Genomic DNA, 23,772 nt, shown 5'->3' on the forward strand with positions numbered 1-23,772 from the left:
TTAATTAGTTAGTCCTTGAGTTCCTGCTTTCCTTTTACTTGTATTATACCTTTCTATCTGTATTTCTTCTTTTGAGTTCTTATACTAGGGAAACTATATGATATTTACACATGTGTGTCTGGTTTATTTCACTTATGAGTATATCTTCAAGTGGTATCCACTTCAATATAAAGGATTTGAGTTTATCATTCTTTGTAGCTGAGTAATACTCCATTATGTAAAAATACCAAGAGACTAGGTTTAAAGCCACCCAGAGGCTTGCAGTGGCAGTTAGAATACAATGCCACCTGCTCTTCAGGCACCTGAAGACTCCATCCTTTGGCTTCTGCCTGCTTCCCTGGTCTCACTGATGGCTCCCTGCTCCCTCACTGTGCCGTATCCCAGCTGGGCAGATCTGTGCCCTTAAAAGTTTACCAAGTTTATTTTGGCCCCAGGCTCTTAGCATCTGTGTGTGTGACCACCACTCAACTTAGGATATGAAACCTGTCCATCACCTTCAACATTCCCTGTGTCCCTTTGCAGTCATTCTCTTCTTCTAGGCCCCAAGAAACCAGGAATCTCATTTCTGGCATGAGGGTGATGTGGGCAGTGATTATACATGGAGGGATACATTTGCCAAAACTCATCAGTGACAGGGGTAGAGGTGGGGAAGAGTTGGTGTCAGTGAGCTTCTCTTTATCTTGCTGTCTGAATTCTGCCAATGATGGCATTTTCAGAATGGGACCAAAGTACACAGGAGCCAGAGGGATGTAGGTAATAAGGCAGGGAGAAAACAGTGAGAATGAAGAGGAGAGACAGAAGTCTAAGAGAGACACAGGCAGGGAGTATAATGGAGCAGCTTCTGGGTCAAGCCATAAATGGGGGGACTGGCTTCTGTGAGCCCGGTGCCCTGAGCTGTTCCTCATGAATCTTATAATGAAAGGCGCTTACGAGGTGTCTACTTGTGATACTGAAACCACCTTCTCTGGGCTTTGAAAACTGGATGTTCTAATAGAAAATAAGGTCCAAGATGAGTTCTTGGTCTGGCAGAAGAAAGAGCTTCTCTCGGGTTCCTCTCTGACTGTGATCAGGTGGAACCTTTTATTATTGTATTTGGGTAAATGACCTTAATGTAATAATAATAATAATAGTGACAGTTAAGGTTGGCATAATTCCCGGTCCATTTAACTCTCTGGGTTTTTTAGCCTTCAAGCACATATTACTTTGAGATGTGCTTTAGAGATTGAAGCTGATTAGTAGCAAAATATCTGGGAGAATATAGTCTGGGAAGTATGGGAAGAGGCAGTGAAGGGACACCTAGAGTCTCTGTGGCCCTTTCACCAGCAAACCGGCTGTGGAAAAGCCTCTCCTAGATAACTGTGATGGTCATGACACACCGGCCAATTCTAAAGAAGTTTTTAAAGTGAACTTTTAATTTTAGAATAGATATAGAAAAAAGATCCTACTGAGTTTCTGCATGCAGTTTTCCCTGTAGCAACATCTTACATTAGGATGGTATACCTGTCACAATTTATGAGTACTGTTGCACTGTTATAAACTAAAGATCTGAATGACTGAAAAAAAACCTAATGCTAAAAAATTGGAATAAACCCTCATTCATTTTTGTGCATTACTATAGGATAAAGGATTCTTAGGACCTGTGGGCAAGGTGGTAATCTGCAACCAGGGAGATTTGATGTCGATTGATCAAATTCTTGCCCATTGGGTATAAAGGGGTATAGAACAATCTAGTAGCCCAAAGAAGGCTCAGGATCTTATTGAATTCATTCTTCTGATTGTCCAATCATGAATCACCTGTACCTGAGCATTTTGACTCTTCCACTTTGTAAAATGATTTTCTAAGAGGAAGGCCAGAGAATAGTTACAATTGCATTGATGGCTCTTTTATGTCATCCCAAGCTATTTTGTATGGGGATAAATGAATTAGAAATTTAAAAATCAGGCAAGAAATATGAGGGCCAAAGGAATATTTGGCTAGAGAGACACAGGCTTTTCTCTTTCATAAGATGAAAGATTATGTCTGGTGGCTCCTCAGTTTCTCTAAAATACTCATTTGACAGAATGCCTCAAAAAAACCCTATAAATTTGAGAAATCCAGGTCTTCTGGGTCATCTTTACTTTCAAGTGAATTTTTGAACACGATAGACCCCAAAATACACTAGTAAAGAAGCTGCTAGGTGCCCAGGAAATTGACATTCCTTGTTACAAGTGGCGCTATCTGCACAGCTTGGGAGCTGAGAGCACACGCTCTCCTCTGCTCTTCCTTGGGGGATGCTCTCTATGTCCTTGTATTGGCCAGATAATTCTGTTTATTATATCCTGGACTTTATACCTGTGACCTATTTATTGCTCTGGGGCATGGTATTCTGTAAGGTCCAGGATTTATAAACAAGATTTGGGTGGTTTTTCAATTTCTTAAAGTCCCTCGAGAGTGAATCATACATTATCTTTTAAAGGGGTGGAACATAACCTTCTTAGGGCAAAATTTAACAGCACATCATAGAACAAAATGCCTACAGGGACCAGACAGTCTGACCTTCTAGAACATGACTGCAGTACTGACTATAAAATATGTTTTTAAAATCCTAATAGGTCTCAGAAGTTTAAAGGCAAGGCAATTTTTGATTTCTGATAGCTATTAGAAGTTGACACAACATATCCCTAAATATATTGGGTTCTTACAAGTTAGAATGTGGGTGCAAAGCCAAAGACTACTATGTTAGATTCTTTGCCAGAGGAAAAGCTGCCTTAAGCGTGTCCTGACACATCACAAATCTTAAACCCTATCACCTTCTCCCTTTCTTGTCCCTGCCTGCCCACCTGCCATGTGTGCATGGCCCGACCTGGGGATGCAGAGGACAGAGATAGATGAGGTCCCTCCTCTCATGGAGAAGGAGAGTTCTACCAACAGATGGGACCAGACATCTCCTAAGGCCAGGGACATGCTCTCGGGGATGTGACTTCATTATCCTGTAGACATCACAAAGTGCGCTTCTGCAGACTTGGATGGTCCAACCCACTGCACCCCTAACATAGCAATGTGAGCACACATGTGCACATGCACAGACCTACACACACAGTATAGCCATGATGAACAAAGAAGCATGAGATTAAATCATGTGCAAGAAAAAATGATGCCATAGAGACATGCAAGAGGCACGGGGTGTGTGGGGCCACTGCCAGGATAACACAGCACACTGCTTTGCAATAAACTTCTGTTCTCCCAAGTAGAAAGGCAATATCCCAAACAATGGCAAAAAGGAAAGTAGACTCACTTATTGTCAGGTGTTTGTGCTGCACGTGCTGTACTTTTGTGTGATCAACAGTCCAGAGGTGTATTTACACCAGCATCACGACAAACGTGAGAAAAGAATTGTACCATGCCATTATGATGGCTGTGATGTCACTTGGGATGGGACTGTTTGGGCTGCATTAAAATCTTCTGAGAGTGCTGTTGCATGTATGTCCACTGTCCACCAAAGCATCCTTATGTAGTGTGTGCACGGTGCTGAGTGCTAAGTGCCGTGGATGATAAGTGTGGCCCAGACTACAGGGAAGTTGTATGAAAGGGGTGGGGAGTTCCAATTTCGACTAAGCAATCAGAGAGAAGACAGCTCAGCTCAGATCGAAGGCTGAGAAGGTGTCAGCTAGGAGAAAAAAACTGGGGAAGCAGGGTCCAGGCTGTGGATGTAGCATTTACCCTGGCAGGAAAGCAGGCGGAGTTAGAAGGACTAACAGTGTGGGCCTGGGCCACAGTGAGTGCAGAGAGCATGGGGTGTGCACTCAGAGCCAACAGGTGGAGCAGCCAAGGCGCTGTCAGTGGAGCCACACAGGCTGAGGACGTGAGGGAGAGAATGGGTTCATTCCCCACCCTCCTTGTCTGGAGCACCCTGGCTATTGGTGGAGGACCCCTTCTGGGGATGCTCTCAGCTCTAAAAGGGTTGGGTCTGCATGAAAATTTAACACAAACTGGTGTCTGGTAGGAATTTTCCATAGACCCCAGACATACAAGCAAGTTAAACACAAGAAGTTTGCCTGTTTTACCTAACTTTTCTCCTTTTTTGCTTTGGCCTTTGACTTCAACTCAACCCATTGTAGTTGCTCTTGTGACTACTGGTGACTTCAGTCAGAAATTAGAGAATGATGTGTAGCTTAGTTCCAATCAAACCCATGGTACAGTACTCTCCTCTCAGTTCTCGCTCCTACCCTAATGTGGCCTGGTTATATCTATCTATCTATCATCTATCTATCTATCTATCTATCTATCTATCTAGGATATATATATATATATATATATATTATATAATTTTGAGAAACAAATAGCAATGAGACAGTTTTTCTTTTTAATTTTATTTGTGTGTGTGTGTGTGTGTGTGTGTGTGTGTGTGCCCACCAGGGGTTGGGGCTCGCTGGCATGTGGTGCTGGGGGATTGAAAAGTGGTCCCTGTGCTTTGCTAAGCTTGTTCTAAGTAGGTGCTTTAGACCACTGAACCATCTCACCAGCCCCAATGAGACAGTTTTAAAACTAATCAGTAGGACAGTTTCAATAATAAATACATTACACATTGTTGTCTCAGTGGTTATTCATTGTACAAGATGTAGACATGACATCCCATCCACAAACACTATTGTATTATGAGAATGTAGCTGTATATCTATCCTAACTATTTTGAATATACAAAATGGTCATTCATTTGTATCCCCCTTTTTTTGTTTAGTTTTGTCACAGAAGGGTATTTCATTGTCATTTAAATATTGTAGGTGCGTGAATTCAGCAAAATATTCCAATACACTTCATAATAGTAGTGGGTCATCTGCAGGCCTGGCAATGTCAGAAGTTGTTGACCTGAGCCCTTTACAGCCCAGCATACCAACATGGCTTCACCCTTTATACCTTTCTGCTGGATGGTTAAGACCAAGATAAAGCAAGGCCTATATAACAAGAAATGTAGCTTTTGTATCTGATAAGCTCAGTCAAGTCCCCTCAGAATTTATCCTGAAATCGTGTACTGCAGTTTGTAGATCCTTTGTCAGTGTCAGCCATGTGGATGAGTCATGGCCATTGCTTGGCTAATTTGCTCTCTGTGAAAGTCTGAGAGAATGTTTTCTCTCCATGTAACTCTCCTTAGGCATACTCTACATCATCAATCACATTCCTCTGTGGCCCCATAATCTCCTTGATCAGAAAATTTGGGACACAACTGAGTTATATGATGTTACAGTATAGGTTCTCCTATGTCCTGAGTCTTCACTAACCTTGAAAAGCTAGGGTCAAAATGTTGGCTGTCTTTGCAGCCCTTCTTTTTCTCTAATTTTTGGTCTGCAAACTTAGGTTCTTAACCCTCCAGAAGAGAAGCTTATTATTACCCTACAACATATGCAGTTGGGTTTAACCTAACTGTCTGAATATCAAACATCTTAGATATAACATGGAACAGGTATTTTCCATCAAGTATTGATACGTTAAACTTTAAGTCCCTACAGAATATGAAGGAAAAAAATAGGCCTGGTTTTCTTTCCAAATTCTCCTCTGTTTGTGCAGGACAGGACTGTAGGATCTGGAGCTGCTCTGTCCCTTATAGAGGCCACTAATCACAGGTGGCTGTTGAACACCTGACAAGTGAACTGAGTTCTAAATGTGTAAGGTGAACTCCAGAAGAGATAGGACACACAAAGCATAGCCTAAAATATCTTATTTACTTTGTATTCAAACATATGGAAATGACAATATTGATGGTATATAGGATTCAATATAATATATTCTTAAAATTAATGTCACCTGTTTCTCTTTGCTCTTTGTGTTGTGGCTACTACAAATACAATTTGCATTTCTATTAGAAGTTCTCATCGAGGGGTAGATCTCATCCTTCTAGGGGTCTTGGGAAGTGATAGGAAACAGTTTTAGAAATCATAATGAGGGGCCGGGGAGATGGCTCAGAGGAATAAGCACTTCCCTGGCAAGCACAAGGGCCTGAGTTCAATCCCCACTTCTGCCAAAAAAAAAAAAAGAAAGAAATCATAATAATTAAGAAACAAATATTGCTGGTGTTTGGTAAGTGAGACCCAGGATGCAAGCACCTACAATGCACCAGTCAGATAATACAGGTAAGGATATTGAGACCCAAAGAAGGAAAAACAAAAAAGTAAATTAACACTTGGACTTAGACCTCTGTGTTTCCAGTATAGTTTGAGTAAGAAAAGGAAAATATATCAATTAATGTCTTTGTTCTAAGCATCCCACCCTGCCCAGGGAGATGTCTTCCAATGTGTGGTGTCTCTGAAGCTGAGGAGGAAGGAATGCTGTCAAAAGCCACACACCGCCTGCAGGGAGTCTCTGAGCACAAGGCCCCAGGCTCTCTATTCTTCCCTTACCTTGTGTTTGTATGTGGGGAGCCAGGTTCTTTGAGCAAAGCTCTGACAGGAAGTCAGATTATATGGCCTGGAAACCAAACTGCGTGATTTAGTAGGATCTCTGGCAAGTCACCCCATGTTCAGTTCTCTGCTCCTCTGTTACTACAAGGATGACACCCATGCACCAGTATCCCATGGTACATGCCACACTAATGTATAATTTACTTATGGTCTATTTTAATTATTTGGCCCAGAACCTCTTAAAGGCTTCATTCTTTCACTCAGCAGATGTACTGAGCAACTACTTTGTGCTGAACACCTTCTAAGACTGGTATTATAGCAGCTTTAAGAGCAAATGACCTTTCTTCTCTCATAAAATGCATTGTTTTTTAGTGATGATAAACTGGCAGTAGGCAAAAAAACTAAAAGAAAATATTAATGATAAGTAGTGCATAGAGAGAATTTAGAGAAAGAGGATATATGGAGGAGATATACAGAAAAGGCTGTTCTTTGGACACAGCTTTTCAGTGGAGACCCAAAAATAAGCAGGAGCCAACCATGTGTGGGTGCAGGGAGAGAGCATGGCAGGCCAACTGGAGGGCTGCGTGGAGGTGGCTGTGTCTGGTGCCCTCATGCTCTAAGGAGAAGTGGTCCGAGTAGATGGGGGAGCGGTTCAGAGGGCCCACTCCCATTTCAACGTGCTTAGAAAGAGGGCATCTTGGGTTTTATTCTGTGAATGACAGAAGGTCACTGGAGGGTCCCAAGCAAGGGAATTGCATGATGGGAGTCTCAGTTTAAGATGTTTCTTGGCTGGTGAGTGCAGGATGGATTGTAGTGGAATAGGAAACCCAAATAGAAGGAAAATGGTCCAGGCTGCTGGTAACCATGGCCTGAACTATGAAGGTTATGCTGAAATGCAGTGAAGTAGGAAAATGTGTTAAGAAGAAAGGACAATTTTCAAGATAATTCCCTCATACAACTGGGTGTATGAGGATGCCTGTATCGAGCAGTTGGCTTAGGTAGTAGATTGGGGACATGTCTCAGGGGTTAGACACTAAGAGGCAGCTGGTGGAGAAGGACAATGACAATGTGGTCTAATCCACCCAGCCCAGTGTGTTCAAGTCATGCTCCGTGAGTGAAGGAGCCAGACACAGAAGACCCCATGCTGGGCAACGCTGTTCACACAAAGCATCTAAGCCAGTGGTGGCGACCCTGAGGCACACATGCCACAGCAGGTTGTTAGCATCGAAAGCTCTGAAAGTTCACCATCTCTGGTCTAAATAGCCACCAAAATGGTGGGTTAGCGCTGGCCATGGGCAGGAAGTTAGAATGAGGAATTAAGTGGGCACTGGAAATCTTGTTTTATTTTTAAGATTAATGTTCTCTCTCTCTCTCTCTCTCTCTCTCTCTCTCTCTCTCTCTCTCTCTCTCTCTCTCTCTCTCTCTCTCATTGAATATCAACATGTACTTTCTGTTTTTTCTCCCCAGGGGAAAGAGCAGAATGTGGCACCACCAGGTGAGAGCTGCAGAATCTTGTTTGGCTTTCCTCCTGGCTGGCTGGGTCAGTGCAGGGTGGGGCTGGATGTGGCCCACTGGAGCTGCAGCCAGCCTGAGTCGGGAGGGAAGGCGCAGTCCCTGGATGCTGTTGTTGTCCTGTCCAGGATGGAAAGGCCACTATCCTCCAAATGGGGTAGGGGTGCTGTGGGAGAAAGGGAGGGCTCTGGGGAGGGTGACTTTTCCCTTGGCACTGTCCATGGGGTGGGACAATAATCCCTTCAGGGAGGCTGGGGTGGCCAGGAGAGACCAGAGACTGTTGGGTGGGTGTTGACTCCTCTCACATCAGTGTGCGATGGGGGCAGGCTCTCCCCAGGCCCTTGTTTCCAGGCTTTGGGCTTGGCTAGCATTGCCGCAGCTGGTTTTGTGCATGCGCACACCGCAGCCACGTACCCAGGAGCTGTGCTGTCCACGTAGTGGGAGCACTTGATGGGCTAAGGAAAGAGTAATCCATGAGCAACTTCTGCTTTCTCTTCAGCTTGTTCAGTGTTATCTTTTGCGCTTCTTTCTGAGCAGACCAGAGCCAGTGCACACCTTCCCACGCAGTAGCTAAGCCAGTCTGCCTCACCTTCACAGCTCCACTCTGTCAGCAGCCCTGGTGGTGTGGGCTTCCCATAGTGAGTCAGCCTGGTCACTGTGCCACCTGCATGTGACACTGAGAGCCACCTGCCTGACTCGCTGGGCCCAGGGACTGGATATCATTTTTTCCTTTCCCACAAATTCTTCTGGATGGCCCAGAATCCTGGAAAATTGCTATACTTAGCAAGACCTGTGGTGAACCCTGAACTCTCCAGCCTCCTCAGGGAGGCAGCAGGCTGGCTGAGGCCTGGAAAGCATGGGGCCTAGGGCCACAGGGCCTAAGCATAGCCTACACACCTGTTGCCCTGGGCCCAGGCTGTGGGGGCACGAGGATGAGTCACACCAGGCCAGCAGCTTTGCATCCAGAGGGCAGCAGATGTGCAAGGTCCCTTTCGAAGAACTTCTCGGAAACACGCATATTAATGCTCTGTCCTAGCAAGGGAATGTTGTTAATGCCCCCTTCAAACAACACAAGCCATATTTTACATGAGTCTGCAAATAGTGAAACAGATGGGAAATAAATTGAGTCATCTCTCACTTCCTCCTAGTTCCTAGGATTCATGCAGGAGACTGACTGTTCCAACGGAAGGCAGAAGGGGAAACGTGGGATCAAACCCTTGGCTAGGCCTAGGCTCTTCCTTCCGAGGAAATTGAGAGCTTTTTTGCTTTATTTTTTTAAATAAAGCCTTCTGAAATGCCATCTTAAACACCTTTCTTTGACCAGGGGCCTGGTAAATCCAAGCCTAGATTATCAGGCCTCCCACTTAGATATCCCACCCTACACCACAGGCCTACGTGGTGCCCTCTGACCCCTGGCCAAGGTCAAAGGCAACTTTGTTAATAAAGTAAAAACCTCTCTTCAGCTCCACCATCATTAACTTGTGGAACTCAAGGCTCTGTGCAGGTGATGCTGAAATTCATCTTAAAGGTGAAGCACAGCTCTTTCTCTTCATAGACATCATACCATCATATCCAGTGGCCAGTACCACCAGCATGGCCATTCAAAAAGATTCCCTCAGGGCCAGGGAGATGGCTCAGTGGAATAAGCACTTCCCTGGCAAGTGCAAGGGCCTGAGTTCAATCCCCAGTTCTGCAAAAAAAAAAAAGATTCCCTCAGCCAACTTGCTGCTGATCTTGTATAGTACAGGTGGATTAGTTTTTGTACATCAGCTACAGTATATTTTCTCACACTTAAAAACTTTGTGTTAGAATAGCCCAAATTCATAGTAACCCTATAATTTTGGCTGGCCAGGTACAAACTAATACAATTAAAAAATGTACAGTGAATGGCAGAGCAAAATGCAGATGTGGGTTCTAATTATTATGATTCCGAGAAAGTCAGCTACCTTTACCCAAATCAGCAGTCCACCCCAAATGGTCTAGATTAGAGGTGAAACACTTGACATTATGTCTAAACGGATGCAACATGTTATGTACCCACTCACAGGCTCCAGGAGCCCTACCACCATCAAACTTCAGTGTTGCTGTCATTTTGGATATTAACACCCATGTCTCCTGGGTTGTCTAGGGCATTTTTTAAAAAATTATGGGTAATTCTTAATCACATTCTTTTTGATATAGAACAACTCTGAGGCCAACTCTTATGTTGCCAATGTATGTTAACTTTCATCTTGGTTGAAAGGCAGAAAGGGGACATTGGCCTCTGGTTTCTCTTTCTTCCGCTCTGTGGCTTTCTCTGTTCCTGTTTTTCCTGCCTCTCTCTCTCTTTCTCTCTTTTTCTTTCCTTTTTGCTCTGCAACTAAGCAGCAGACGAGATGGAAGGCTTAGGCTGCCCCACTTCCCTTGGCTGAGCTGTCCCCCTGCTCCCCACTTCCTGCCCCACCCAGCACTTCAGTAAGTGGATACAAATTTGATGTCATGCAAAGTTGGGATAGCTACGTTTCCTTGTCAGAGACTCCACCCAAAGAGAGAAATCCTGTTCAGATCCAACCAGTCCTTTGCTTACTGGATTGGGCAGGAAAAAAATGGGGAAACATGTCCTAGTTTCCTTTTTATGCCACTTTGTAAATTTCAGGACTTCTTTTAAGAAAACACTCTGGTTGGACACCTTAGAGTTTTTGACACTGGTGTCCTGTGTCCATACCACGTCTCCACTCTCATTGGTCATAAGAATTCAGTAGATAACTTAATCCTACTGCTGGTTGTTCTAAATCAGTGTTTCAGTTTCACGCTCACACTGGAGCTTTGTGTAGATGAGTCGCACTCCACCCCTAGGCTCAATCATATTCTATTTGTGTGACCTTGGGCAAGTTTTCTCATCTCACATGGGTTCATTTTCCTTATGTAGAAAGTGGGTTTAATAACACTTGCCCCTTCCCAGGATGCTTGTTAGGAGGTCCTGCAATGTGAGATCAGGAAGCAGTCTGGGAACCCTAAATATCATGAAAGCAGAGTGTTGGTTTTGCTATCCTTGAGTTATCTGAACCCCAGACTTAAAACCAATGGCCTCATGCCCTGTGTTTGGCACTCTTTTGCATTTGGAAATTAAAAAACACATCCATTGTAATAAATCTCACCCCTCCCTACATTCACATATCCTTAAACAATAAGTTATTTTTGAAAAAAAAAATGACATGGACTTAGCTAACCAAATTGACATATATCCAAGATGGGCTTGAAATAATTTGCCTGTTGCTTCTTTTCAGAAGTTTGGTCTGTCTGTGCCGTTGTTTCTGTCCCAGTGTTTGGGTGGCATGCTCTTTGGACTCCGCTGTAGCCCTGCCCATGCATGTCCTGGAGCCAGCAGCATTTGCTCAGTACTCAGACACCGAGGAGCTGCACACAGTGCTCTGGATGGCTGGATGGCTCAAGGAGACAGGCACACACTCTTGGGAGAGGTGGCACGAACCCTATTGATTTTGGCTGGCTGTGCTGTCCATAAGATGTTGTGTCCATTCACAAAAATCAATAGAGACTTGGAGAACAGGCCTCTGCTTGTCGTGTGTGGCCATTATCTGTGCCTGGATGAGCCCCCATTTATCTCTTCCCAAATTTTGAACAAAGCCATTAGAAAATAAATTGCCTCACAGGTAAGGGCCTCTTGCTAACCTCAAAAAGCCTTTGTCCGGGAAATCTGGCAGCATTGATTCAAGCGAATCTGGGTGTTGAGATGAGCAACTGGGCCAGCTCAGGCACATGCATGGTGAGCAGTTCTGGAAGCAGGGCTAGTGTTTGTGGCTGTTTTGTTGTTCCTAGAAAACTGTGTTGTCTTTTCCCCTCCCTGTGGCCAATAACCGAGCACAGCGAGTGGAGATCCTGAAGTAAAGCAAGACACTTTCAGCTGGAGCCCAGGCCAAGGATTAACAGGGGTGATAAGTTCTTAGCCGGAAGTCACAAGGTGCCCTGAGGCTCCATGACTGTGACCTGGTAGGAAAAATCCTGGGAGCGGAGTTCAAAAAGCCTGGTTTAAGTCCTGGCTCTGCCAATCCTTCTTTCTATGCCTCGGTTTCTACCTCTGTAAAATACAGCCTTACGCTGGCATGATGTTGACTATGGTAATAGATTTTAAAGTGATTTAATGAAAAGTGCACTGGACTAAAGAATGGAATACTGTCATCATCCTGAGTTACCTGGGGGCCCCAAAGAAGCTGCAGACTGCCCCCACAGCATCAGCTTCTTCATCTCTGAAGTGAGACTAGCAATTGCCTGCCTCCCAAACCAATGAAGTAAAGACTAGTCAAGTGCGTCTGAAATAAAAGAGGCATGAGGGAGGTTAGTGACCAGCTACGTTGGGGGTTGAGAGTTGGTGATGAATTTAAGCCAAACATAATGAAAATTAACCCTCCTGGTCACTTTTGAAAGTCTCTTGCTTTCTTAGGGAAATAAATCCCTCACCCTTGCTCCCACTCCATCTGGTCAGCTTTGTAGGATGACAGCCTCGGATTGGAGTCTCGTGATTTCTTAGACTGTTTTCCCCTCCTTATAACTTAGAATGCATTTTTGTTATATGAGAGTTGCTTCTGCTTGGCATTGTGGGTAAATTCCAATCTTCTAAAACATCCAAAGGCCTTCAGATGGAACATTGGGAACCAATGTGCTGGGAGCCAGGGACTTCCATTTGTATTTTCTATTCTCCTCCAGGTGTGGGTTTCAAGAGCATCTTTCCCAGTTGTATGTTTATGTTGGTTGCTTTCTTGATTTATTTGTTCCATTTTCCCCTAGGCCCCCCTGCCTTCCCCCTAAACCACAGAAAATGAGGAGACCTAGGCCTCTTTCAGTGTATAGCCATAAACTCTTTAACGGCAGTATGGAAACCTTCATTAAGGTACTTGCTGGGGAGCTGCAGAGTCCGCGAATGCACCCAATGTAATGGCAGCCCCCCACCCCCTAGCCCACAGCATTGCCCCAGCCGGAACGAACACTTGATCCCCTCCGCCAGGCCAGGAGTTCATCCCTCACTGTAGTTTGTGCTTAGCTTCAGCAAGGGTTTCCAATCAAAGTAGCTTTGATCATTTGGCCCTAAGTGAAATTCGTGTTGCTCAGACCCAAGAGATGGGGATGTCTGAGCATGAAGTCCCAGTGGAGGGGAGGCGCCACCACAGTAACCCCGGCTAGCCACACTTTGCTGCTTCCAGACTTGCAGTCCTAGTGTCTGGGGGACAGTCAGAAGCTCCCTACAGGCTCACTTCACACCCACATCTCTTGAGAGGACATAAGCCAAAAGCCATCTAAGGAAATCCCTGTGGGAAACATGTGGTTCCTATGGGAAGCAGTTAGTGCTTCATTTAGTTACACAAATGCCGGTGAAAGTAACACATCTGTATATGAGACATGTCCTGCTTGGTTTTCTTCTTGTTAGGTGGTTTAGGAGATGGGAAAAGCATTGAGAAGTCCCTTTGGAGGTCCAGGTTACCGTCTACCCTTTAAACTGTAGATTTAAGTGTATCAGCTAGGTGAGTTTCTCTTTTCATTTTCTTTGATGTGAAGGATATAAGGCCAAGCTTTTCTAGATAGACCAGCCCAGGATGAAGTAAGGTGGTGGTGGAGCTGTGAGAGCACAAGGAGGCAATTGCGGGAAGAGGAGGTGCACTTTTGACATTGCTCAGAGGCCTTGGGAGAGTCCTTGCCAGCTGAGAGCCCACTACCAGCCAATGAAGACATCATGGCAAAGAAGACTGGCCCCACTTAGAAGACAAGTCTTGAGCACTGATGCTGGCTTTAGGGTCACAGAAGCCGCCACTGCACCAGCTCTCTATCTTCTATCCCCAGATGCAATACAATATAGGACTTGAAGGACAGGGAGGAACTGGGTACAGGTCAGCTTTGGGCATGGGAGGCAGGTAGGACCATCCTGGATCTCAGAACTGTCTGCACCTGTGGGCTGAGTGGGGGAAACAGAGAACAGCAGAAACAGAAAGCTGAAGAGCAAAGCTCAAGTTGAGAAAGCCCAGGATCCAGGAACAGCAAAGCTTCTTTAGAATAATAGCTGTGGGGCACCACAGGAGGTTCCCTGAAGGACCCCCATGGCAGGATCGGGGGACATGAGGAACCAGAAGGAGCAGCTTGCCATCCAGTAGGGCACACGTTACGGCGCAGCATCCTTCTCTCTCTCCTCCCTCCTCCAAGGCTTTCCTCTCACTTGCTGGTGGTCTGAGGAGCCACACGTGCAGAAGAGAGGCTAGCTGCCGACGCTGGCCCTCAAGAAGCCTAGAGCTGAGCCTGGGAGGTCTTCATCTGAGAAGCAGGCAGGAGACTGGCTGAGCACCAGGCAGGTTGCCTCCACAGGAGCGAGTTCTCCAGGCTCTGGCAGTGCCGGGGCACTGCAGAAGGAGCTTAGAAGGAGGCTCGGTGATCCCTGGAAGAACAGGCACATGGAAACATGGACAGGAAGGACAGAAGGGCAAAGACTCAGAGACAGAGACGCCATCCCCGCTTTGAAAGTGACTGATCAGTCAGGATACTTGAAAAGGATCAACTATAACCTGAAATATTTGAAAATCAAGTGTTTAGTGGAATTCAGCATTCTCTCAATAGCGAGGTCCTGCACACAATGTGACCGTATAGTGACCACCCTTTCTTCCTCATCACCATGTCACAGCATCTGCAAGCACAGGAGCTCGAGTGCCCGGAACCTCCTCATTCTGGATCTAGCACCATGACTGCAACTGCTCCTCGGCCAGTCTTCATCAGAGCCTCTCGCATGGCCTTTGCCATTGGCCTTCAGTGCCAATGGATGCCAATTGTGTATGCAAATGGGCAGGCACCTTAGTCTTTGGAATAAAATGCTCTATCCAAAGCTTGTCCTTATGGACTGAGTGAAGGCATAAATGGTCAAGAGGAGCCCATTGCAAGAGCTCTGGCCAACTGGCTGTGAAGAGAGCCCCAGAAGAGGGGCAGCCCAGGGCGCCCAAGCAGTGGCAGCAGGCTGGAGTTGGTGCACAGCCTTGGAAGTGGACAGACCAGAGGGATGATAGTGACATGACTGGAACAAGGATGGCCCACTTGTTACATGCTGTTGCATTCTGCATAGCCATGCTCTACTGGGTCACCTACAATCAGAGGAGTGTGACAACCCGCGCTAAGTACCCAGGCACACCAGGCTGCAGGCAGCAGATTTCCTTCAAAGGATTCTCAGCTCTTGGGGAATGGAAAGCAACATAATATATTTACTCTATATTGTGGAGATCAGAATCTAATTTTGTACTCCAATTCACAAAAACCAACACCAATGAAAAGTTTCAGTGAAATGATGATACCAAGACTCCATAATTGTGATGGCTCAGCAGGACCAAGAAGCATCCTGAAATTCATAATAGTAGATGCATGATATAAGAGTTAGACTTACACATTCTTCAGGCTCTAGAGTCATCCTGCATCAGCCACTTACAAAATCCTTGATATTTTTCTCTTCTCAGATAAAAGAAGTCCCTGTTTTTATTGTAAGGGCCTATTTCACAGCCCAGGAGGCCACCTGTGGGGCAGAAGAGAGTCCCCCTCTTGCTCTGTAAAATGAGGATTGGGGTTTCCTACCCCTGAATTGGTGCTGAGACAAACTGGACACATAGGCCATGTGTCTAGAGCCCTGGGGGATGCACAGTGAGCAACATGTGAGTCTGCTCTTGCCCTGATCAGGAGCCCCAGAATTCTTGCTCCTTGAGCCCACATGTTGAGTGGGCTCCTCAGATCTATGTGCCAGTGGGCTTTGCCCACCAGTCAATGAGCAGGGCATTGCAGGGAGCAGGACATGGGGAATGGGACAGGTGGCTGTGGCCAAAAGAAAGACACCTGCTTCTCAGTGTGACCTCTTCAAATGAAACATAACTCCCCACCCAGAACCTAGCCCACCACCCACCGGGACCAAGGAGACAAGCCCTTGAATGTGGATAGTTTTCCATGAAGGCAGAGGCCTCAGTCCATCCTGAGGCCATGAAGGTACTCTGGGCTCTTGGGCCTGGTAAGGGCTAGGGCAGGCAGGAAAATGAGGCCGAGTGGAGCCCCAGGAAGAGCTGCTTGGCTTTGGACAGGACAATACAGGGAACTATGTGGGGTTTGGAGTTGGGTGGAATCCTGGCCCCTTACCAGGGCACTGACAACCGTGCCTATGGAGAGTAAACTTTACATGGATGGGGCTTCCTGAGCAGAATAGCAGGCCCAGCGTTAGAGTGCCTCAGGTTGTCTCCCTCCTTTCTGTGGGTAGCCAGGCTTACTTAGGGGCCCCACTGGCTAGGGGACCTGCAACCTCTTGTTTTGGAGCAGCTAGAGGTGGAGATGGGACCAGTGCTGTACACAGAGCCACTGCCCTTGAGAAGAGCTGCTGGAGGCCCCTTGGCAGGGCTGGGGTGCAGCTAGGCAGCCTACCAGGAGGCTGGCTGGGGCAGCTCCAAAGTCTGAGAGGCCCGAGCTCAGGGTGGCCCTCCCCATGGCCAGGTGCCTCACCAGGCTCCCCACCAGGCTCCCCAGACCTTTGCTGGCTGCCATTGCATTTCAGCGTTCATGGACTCTGAAGGATCTGCTTACTCTAACTGACCTCATTCCTGCATACTCTCTTTTTTTTTTCTCCTGCTCTGCCGCCTGTTTATTTTTTGTTATCAGAGGAAGAAGAAATGCTCGAACCAGGAACCAGGTATTTACTAGAAAGGCCCATGAGTCCCATGCAGCTGGGTGGAGCCTGTCTTTAGGTCTGACTTTCAGAACAGGGAGCTTTCCCACAGCCCATGGGCCCGTCTCCCCTCCTCTCCCCAGCCACAGTTAAGCAAGGGCAGAATTTCCAGGTGGAATGTGGATGAGCCAAGTGCACCCCCAAATCCTTGAAGATTTTCCTCACTGTTCCCTCACCTTAGGAAGAGGCTAGTAATTTAATCCAGTCCTTCAAAGAAAGTTTAGCCAGACATAATGGTGCATACCTATAATCTCAGCTGCTGGGAGACTGAGGCATTAGGATTGTGGGTTCAAGGCCAGGCTAGGCAATTTAGTGAAATTCTGTCTCAAAATTTATATATATATATATAGGTATGGTGGCACATGCCTATAATCCCAGTACTCTGAAAGTTTGAAGCAGAGGGATTACAAATTCAAATTCTACCTGTGCAATTTAGCTATTTGATAAGACCATGTCTCAAAATTAAAAAAAAATGTTCTGGGGTTGCAGTTCAATGTGAAGGCCCAGAGTTCAATCCCTAGCTCTGAAAAGGTGGGTTGGGGGGTGCTAGGGATGTAGCTCAGTGGTAGAGCATTTGCCTAGCATGCTCTAGGCCCTGGATTCAATCCATAGTATGAAAAAAGATTAACCCAGATTTGATTTTATGCTACTTAAGTGGTTGAAATAATAGAGAGGCCAACCCATCCTGGCATCCAAAAGAAATTGCCCTCAACCACAGGTGTTTCCTGGTTAGCGAAGTATATACTGTCTAGATACTTAGGCTGTATGGCACAGGCAGAAGTCTCCCCCTTTTCAAGTCAAAGTACCATAAGGGCGAGCCTGACACCTCCTGGTGCATTCTTCTTAGTCTTGATACAAGCCACCATGGGAATGGGATGCAGCCCCAAGCTTGCCTTTGTATCTCCAGGCACTGAAAAAAGTATTGAGTTGGGGCAGTGTGGACGGGGAGGCAGAACAGTCTGCAAACCAGACTCTGCTCTCCACAGCACGGAGTCCCCTCCCCAGCCCCAGATGTGCCTGTCAGCCTCCCGAGCCCAGGGTCCTAGCCAGTTTGGCAGGAAGACAGAGCATTTCTTTAAAATAATCACAGCTATGCCTTCTTCTGCATTTAACTGAAGACCCTTCTACTGTGCCTTTTTGTAGAGCCTTTAAGATTAGCAACTCCTTGCTTGTTTTCCTACTAATCTCATGGTACTAATATTCTGGCTTGATGTGATAATCTGTATTTGTAATGTCTTTTTCCTGTTGCCAAACCCAATAAAGGTCATGTTTTTGTTTTCCTCTTAAGGATTCAGGACAAGCTATACCACTTGTAGTTGAGAGCTGCATCCGATACATCAATTTATATGGTAAGCTCACCCTGGAGTCCACGTCCTCAGCTCTGCAGAGCAGGTGCAGGGCGGTTCTGTAGGAAATGAGACTCTCATTCACGGTGGAAGGCTTCCTGTCACTGCTGTGCTTCGGGGGTGGGGAGGGTGCTCCGGGGAACAGCTGCTGCTCTGGGTGCTGCTTTACAGCCTGTGTGTCGGGCAGAGGGGGTGGAAAGCAGAAATGAGAGACCCAGGACCCAGACCCAGGGAGGGCATGGGAAGGAGGACTATTTCTGTTCCTTCCTCACCCTCATCTGTCCCCAGAAGCAGTCACTGGATACTACTAGGCTTGAAGCTCCATGAAGGAAATAGTGTCTTGGGTTTGTCAACCATGGTATCATGAGAAGATAATTCATGTTTATCTTCTTACTCATTCCTCCAAAAATGTAATATTTATTGAGGGTATAACAGGCACTGTTTGGACAATCGGAATTTGGGTGTGAATAGCACATGTACAATGCCTGTCCTGAGTGTTTGAAGTTCTCAACTAAAGGACAAAGAACTAGGCAGACAGAGAAATGACCAAGTCATCTTCAGCATGCGAAAGGTCAAAGTCCCTTATGACTGCCTATGGATCCTAAGTTGTAGCTAGGTGATGTAGGATACCTGACACCACGGGAATGGCATGAGAAGGGTTGTTATGCTGTGCTGCTTAGCGCATGGTAAGAAAGACAATCTGGACATGTCCATTCGCACGCAGCTTCCTCTCCTGAGTATGCTCAGCGAGGCACAGATGAGGAGGCGTGGACGCAGAGGGCTGACTGTGATGTAATTACAGATGTGGACAGTACAATGACGCTCGCCAAAAGGAGACAGATAATGGCTGTGGGAGGCAAGAGCTGCTTTGGCCAGAGTGGGATGAGCTCTCTCTCTAGGAAGTGATCTTTGAGTGGAGGCAGAGAGCTGTGCAGTCCCAGTGAAGAAGACAGAGAGAAGGCAGGGCAGCGTGGCTGAGCAGGAGGACATTCAGTGTTGGTTAACCAAAGAAACCAACAGTGTTTATTAAACAAACTATGGTTTTGGCTGAATGCTGACTTTTTGGAGTAAATACTTCCTAACTTAACAAAAACTGAGGAAAGGCCTGCAAGCTCCCCATAAGGTGCCTTTGCGGAGGCAGGCCACTGTGTCCTCCAGCTGCTCAGGACCCTGTCAGCCTCTTGTGTTGAGCACAAGCATCAGGGGCTCTCTGTTATGACTGTGAGGAGATATGTTTTAAAAAATGAGATGGGGGGCCAGGGAGATAGCTCAGTGGAATAAGTGCTTCCATGGCAAGCGCAAGATCCTGAGTTCGATCCCTGGTACCACAAAAAAAGAAAAAAGAAAGAAAGAAAAATGAAATGGTTTTCCTTTTGTAATTCAATCCTCCCCAAAGCCCTGAATTCCCAGGCCTGAATGCATTCCAGCATCTGGCTTTTTTTCAAAAGAAGAAGGAGCCTGAATAGGGACGGAATAGCGTTGCTATACAAGGTGTGATCACAAAATACTGTAAATGTTTAAATTATTTATTTATTATTTATTTATTTACTTGGAACAGGGTCTCACTGCACAGCTCAAACGCATAGTGATCCTCCTGTCTCAGCCTCCCCAGTGCTGGGATTGCAGGCGAGCACCACCACGCCCGGTTTTGGTGGCCAGCTGGGCATGGGGCCAGCGCAGCATGTGGTGCCAGGGATCAGACCTGGGTCTTTGCACTTGCTGGGCAGGCGATTAGACCACCAAGCTATCTCTGTGGACTTGTAACTTTTTAAAACAATTTTTTAAAATGTACTACAATAAAAGACAATGCCATTAATTCCTCTTAACATGCCCCTTGCCTTGGACACATTTATCTCATCTTTCTTGTCACTCTCTGAAGCAGCTTAGGAAGTACCCTTTCCTGTCTTTAGTTGCCCTGCTGTGGCCACCTTAGTGTCTTGAACCAACTCAAAATCTTTACCTTTGGTGGTCATTTTGACCTTGAAAAAGAATCAGAAGTTGCACAGTGCCAGATCTGGCAAATTTGGTGCATCTGGCACTGTCCTATTTTTATTTGACAGTGCCATAAACATTTGATTAGTGAGGGTTGCTCTAAGAAGAGGACAAATGTCTAAATAAAAGATTGATTGATTGATTGATTGATTGATTTGGTTGTTACAGGATCTTACTATGTAGCTCAGACTCGCAGTGATCCTCTGCTTTCGGCCTCCCCAGTGCTGGGATCACAGGCATGTACCACTACACCCAGACTCTGGCTAGCTCACCCCAGGGGCCAGGACTGGTATGACAAGTGGTGCTGGGGACCAATCTGCAGTCTCTGCTCTTGCCTAAGCAGGCGATTTAGTCTGCTGAGCTAGCCTGCCAGCCCAATAAAAATTGTATTATAGTAACGGCCAGGGAGATAGCTCAGTAGACTAAGCACCTGCTTAGCAAGCGCAGGGACCAGGGTTCAATCCCTGGTACCACATGCCATGTCAGCCCTCCCCTGGGCATCCTGAGCCAGCCACTGAAACCCTGCCTGGTGGTACACACCTGTAATCCCAACAGTGGAGAAGCTGAAAACAAGAGAATCACTATGAGTCTAAGCTATGTAGTGACACTCTGTACCAAATACATTAAAAAAATTATTACGGTAAAAGGAATACTGCCATTAATCTCCCTTGAAATACAAAAATACTCCCTCTCACTTTGAATATACTTATCCCATTATTCGTAGAAATCTTTTAATAAATTTTCTAATTTTAAGTGTTTATCATATTTTTTGATCACCTGTTGTAAATATTTTGCAGCTTTTGGCTCTGAGCTCAAGTAGGGAGGTCCCAGACCTAATGTGTAAAGCAAGACGTGTCAGGCATTTGCTCAGCTGGAGTGGGCTGTGTAGGCCATTTCTGGGCTTCTGCCAAGAGCCCTTCACTAGAAACCACTGAGTTACAAAAGATGGAGGGAGAGGCCAGCCAGGATAGGATAAGCCACTGATACTCCCAGTGGTCTGATGAGTTAAAGTCTTATATCATTCTCTCTCTCTCTCTCTCTCTCTCTCTCTCTCTCTCTCTCTCTCTCTTTCAGGACTTCAACAGCAGGGGATCTTCAGGGTGCCAGGATCTCAGGTGGAAGTCAATGACATCAAAAATTCATTTGAGAGAGGTAAGTGCACAGTGACCATCTCAAGCTTGTGACCGGGAAGGAACGGTGGATGTTAGACATGTTCTGGGGACCAGTGCTGTGTGGGAGCCCTTGGCTCACATGGATTTGCAACACCTGGCTGTACCGTTGTACACATCTCTTCCTGACTTGGCATTCTGGGCTTTTTTGCTGGTAGCTTGAAATCAGCCATGGCTGGAGTGTTCACACTGCAGACACTAGCAAACCTTTGCTTTCCCCTCCACCTTAACCGCTTTTTCTCATCATTGGGACAAAATACCCAACACCTACAGCTTACAAGAAGAGAGGTTTATTTTGCCCCACAGTTTTTAGAGATTTCAGTCCATAGTTGCCTGCTCTAGTGCACAAGTGACATGGTGGAAGGGCCTTGGAGAAAGAAAGCTGCTTACCTCACCGCTGCCAGGAAGCAGAGGTAAGGAAAGGGCTGGGAGGGAGGACACTGCCAGGCTCGCCTCAGTGACCAGTCCTCAACTCCTGAAGCACATTCAGCCCTGCAGTCTTCACAGTCCAATCTCCTTCCCAAAGGCCTGCCTATGAGCACATGAGAACTCCATCTAAACCTAAAAGCAACTAACCCTTAAGCCCACTCCTGCCAGTTGAGCATCCCTAATCTGAAAACCTGAAATCCAAAATGCTCTAGATCCCAAATCATTTTAGCACTTACATGACATACAAGTGAAAAATTCTGCATCTGACATCACAAGTGACAGATCATAGTCAAAATAGAGCCACACAAAAAATCATATAAAATCATTTTAAGCAATACTTACATAAGGTGTATGTGAAGCAGAAGTGAATTCTGTGTTGGGTCCCATTCCCCAGAGATCCTGCAATGTGTGTTGTAATATTTCAAAATGCAAAAATTTCCAAATCTGTAGCACTTCTTATCCCATGCATTTTAGATAAGGGATGCTCTCCCTGGAGGACAACTGCTTGTGGGTGACATTTGCCAGGGGACTCTCCAGTGGTTTCTGGAGAAGAGAAAGCAGTGTCAATAAATATGAAATATTATGTGAGTCTCTAAAGTTTGGAAGTAATGTTGCATTTGAGACAGGTTGAAAGAGCAGAGATAACATTAAGTGTCTCCATCCAACCTTGGACTTTCTGTGTCCCCCATGAGTTTTTCTTTGCTCACTTTGTACACGAAGATTCAAGTCCCAGGGGTAAGTGAGGGAAAGGAGCACCCACCCTTTTGCTTGTACAGGCTTTGAATTTGAGGCTGAGGCTATGCTACGTGTGTTAGTCAGCTGTCTCATTGCCAGACACAATACCTGACACAATTTGAAGAAGGTAATTTGCTCACAGTTTCTTAGGATTTGGGCTGTGGTCTACTGGCTCTAGATAGAGACAACATGGCAGAAGGGCTTGACAGAGCAAAGCTGCTTAGTTCATGGTGACAAGGAAGCAGAATAGGAGAGTAGTGCTTGAGAGGAAGGGGCAAGGGGCGAGCCAAATACTCCAAGGCCATCTCTCCGTAAGCCACCCAGACTCACCTAGATTTGAGGAGGGATTCCAAAGCCAAACGATTTGGAACTCTGCCTTAACCACTGCACCATGCAAAATCTGACTCATGCTAGGTGCTCCTCTGCTCTGTCTCCTGCCTCAGGAGGAGGCTTCTGGGAGGGGCTGGCATGCGGGAGAAGGCTGGTTGTCACCGAGGCCTGCTCTGATGATACAGCAGTGGCAGTGTCCAGAGGATGGGGAGAAGAGTGAGCCACACTCTCGGGGTGTCAGCTAGCTCAGTGTGCACACAGCTTTCTCACACTTAGCTAGAACTTTCACTTTTCCTCTTGTCCTGGAAAAAGCCTTCATTCATACAAGCTGTGCAGTGCATCTTGCACTGTGGGATTCGGCCCCCTCCCAGGGCCAGCATGTATAGCCCACAGAGGCTGAGTCATGGGTGAAGAGGCAGGAAGGCTTGGTGGCTCCATTTCTGCACTGACACCTTCTGGAAGGCAGAACCAAACAGAGGTGTTTATGTGTGCATGCTCATCGACCTCTGTGTGTGTGTGTGTGTGTGTGTGTGTGTGTGTGTGTGTCTACATGTGTGTTAGTCATACTTATAAAGAAAATGGAGAAAAGCATCCAAATGCTTTTGAATCCTGAGGCCATGAGTATGAAGTAGGATTAATAGGAAGCAGCTGGATATAGTGCTGGTTTCTCATTCTTCAGCTACAATGGGAGGGTGAAGGGGTAGGGCTTGCACACCCTCCATGCTCCTGCTCAGGTAGGACACCTTGGCTTGGTACATTGGGATTTTGTAGAAACTTTTTTTCTTGAAAAAGAAAACAAAAAATGTTGAGATTCTACTGTAAAGGAAAGAAGGCAAGAAAGAAAGTGGGTGGATGGGTGGATGGATTGGTGGATGGATGGATGGCTGGATGGATTGGTGGATGGATGGATGGATGGATGGATGGATGGATGGATGGATGGATAGATTGATGGATGGATGGATGGATGGATTGATGGGCAGACAGGCATGCAGACAGGCAGACAGCCAGAGCTGACAGTCCCAGGTAGAAGGAGGATACCTCAGGCTTTGTGACACCCAGGAGCCACCAGTGTGTCTGTTTTTAACTGTGAGCACAGACACATTTTGTTGTGAGAATTCCAGGAGATCACATGCACGGATGTGCTTTTCACTTGATAAGTGCTACGTGT

General features: G+C 46.2%; 1 protein-coding gene across 1 annotated transcript in view; it reads left to right on the forward strand.

Moving 5' to 3' along the window:
- The window catches only part of Srgap3 (SLIT-ROBO Rho GTPase activating protein 3), a 242,316-nt gene that overhangs the window by 187,051 nt on the left and 31,493 nt on the right, over positions 1-23,772 (forward strand). The window contains exons 10-13 of the mRNA XM_023704533.1: positions 7,840-7,867; positions 12,667-12,769; positions 17,892-17,952; positions 21,016-21,093. Coding sequence (XP_023560301.1) covers positions 7,840-7,867; positions 12,667-12,769; positions 17,892-17,952; positions 21,016-21,093 — 270 coding nt within the window. The remainder of the gene's footprint in view (positions 1-7,839; positions 7,868-12,666; positions 12,770-17,891; positions 17,953-21,015; positions 21,094-23,772) is intronic.

Source organism: Octodon degus, unplaced genomic scaffold, assembly GCF_000260255.1.
Source record: "Octodon degus isolate 3935 unplaced genomic scaffold, OctDeg1.0 scaffold00008, whole genome shotgun sequence".
Taxonomy (NCBI): domain Eukaryota; kingdom Metazoa; phylum Chordata; class Mammalia; order Rodentia; family Octodontidae; genus Octodon; species Octodon degus.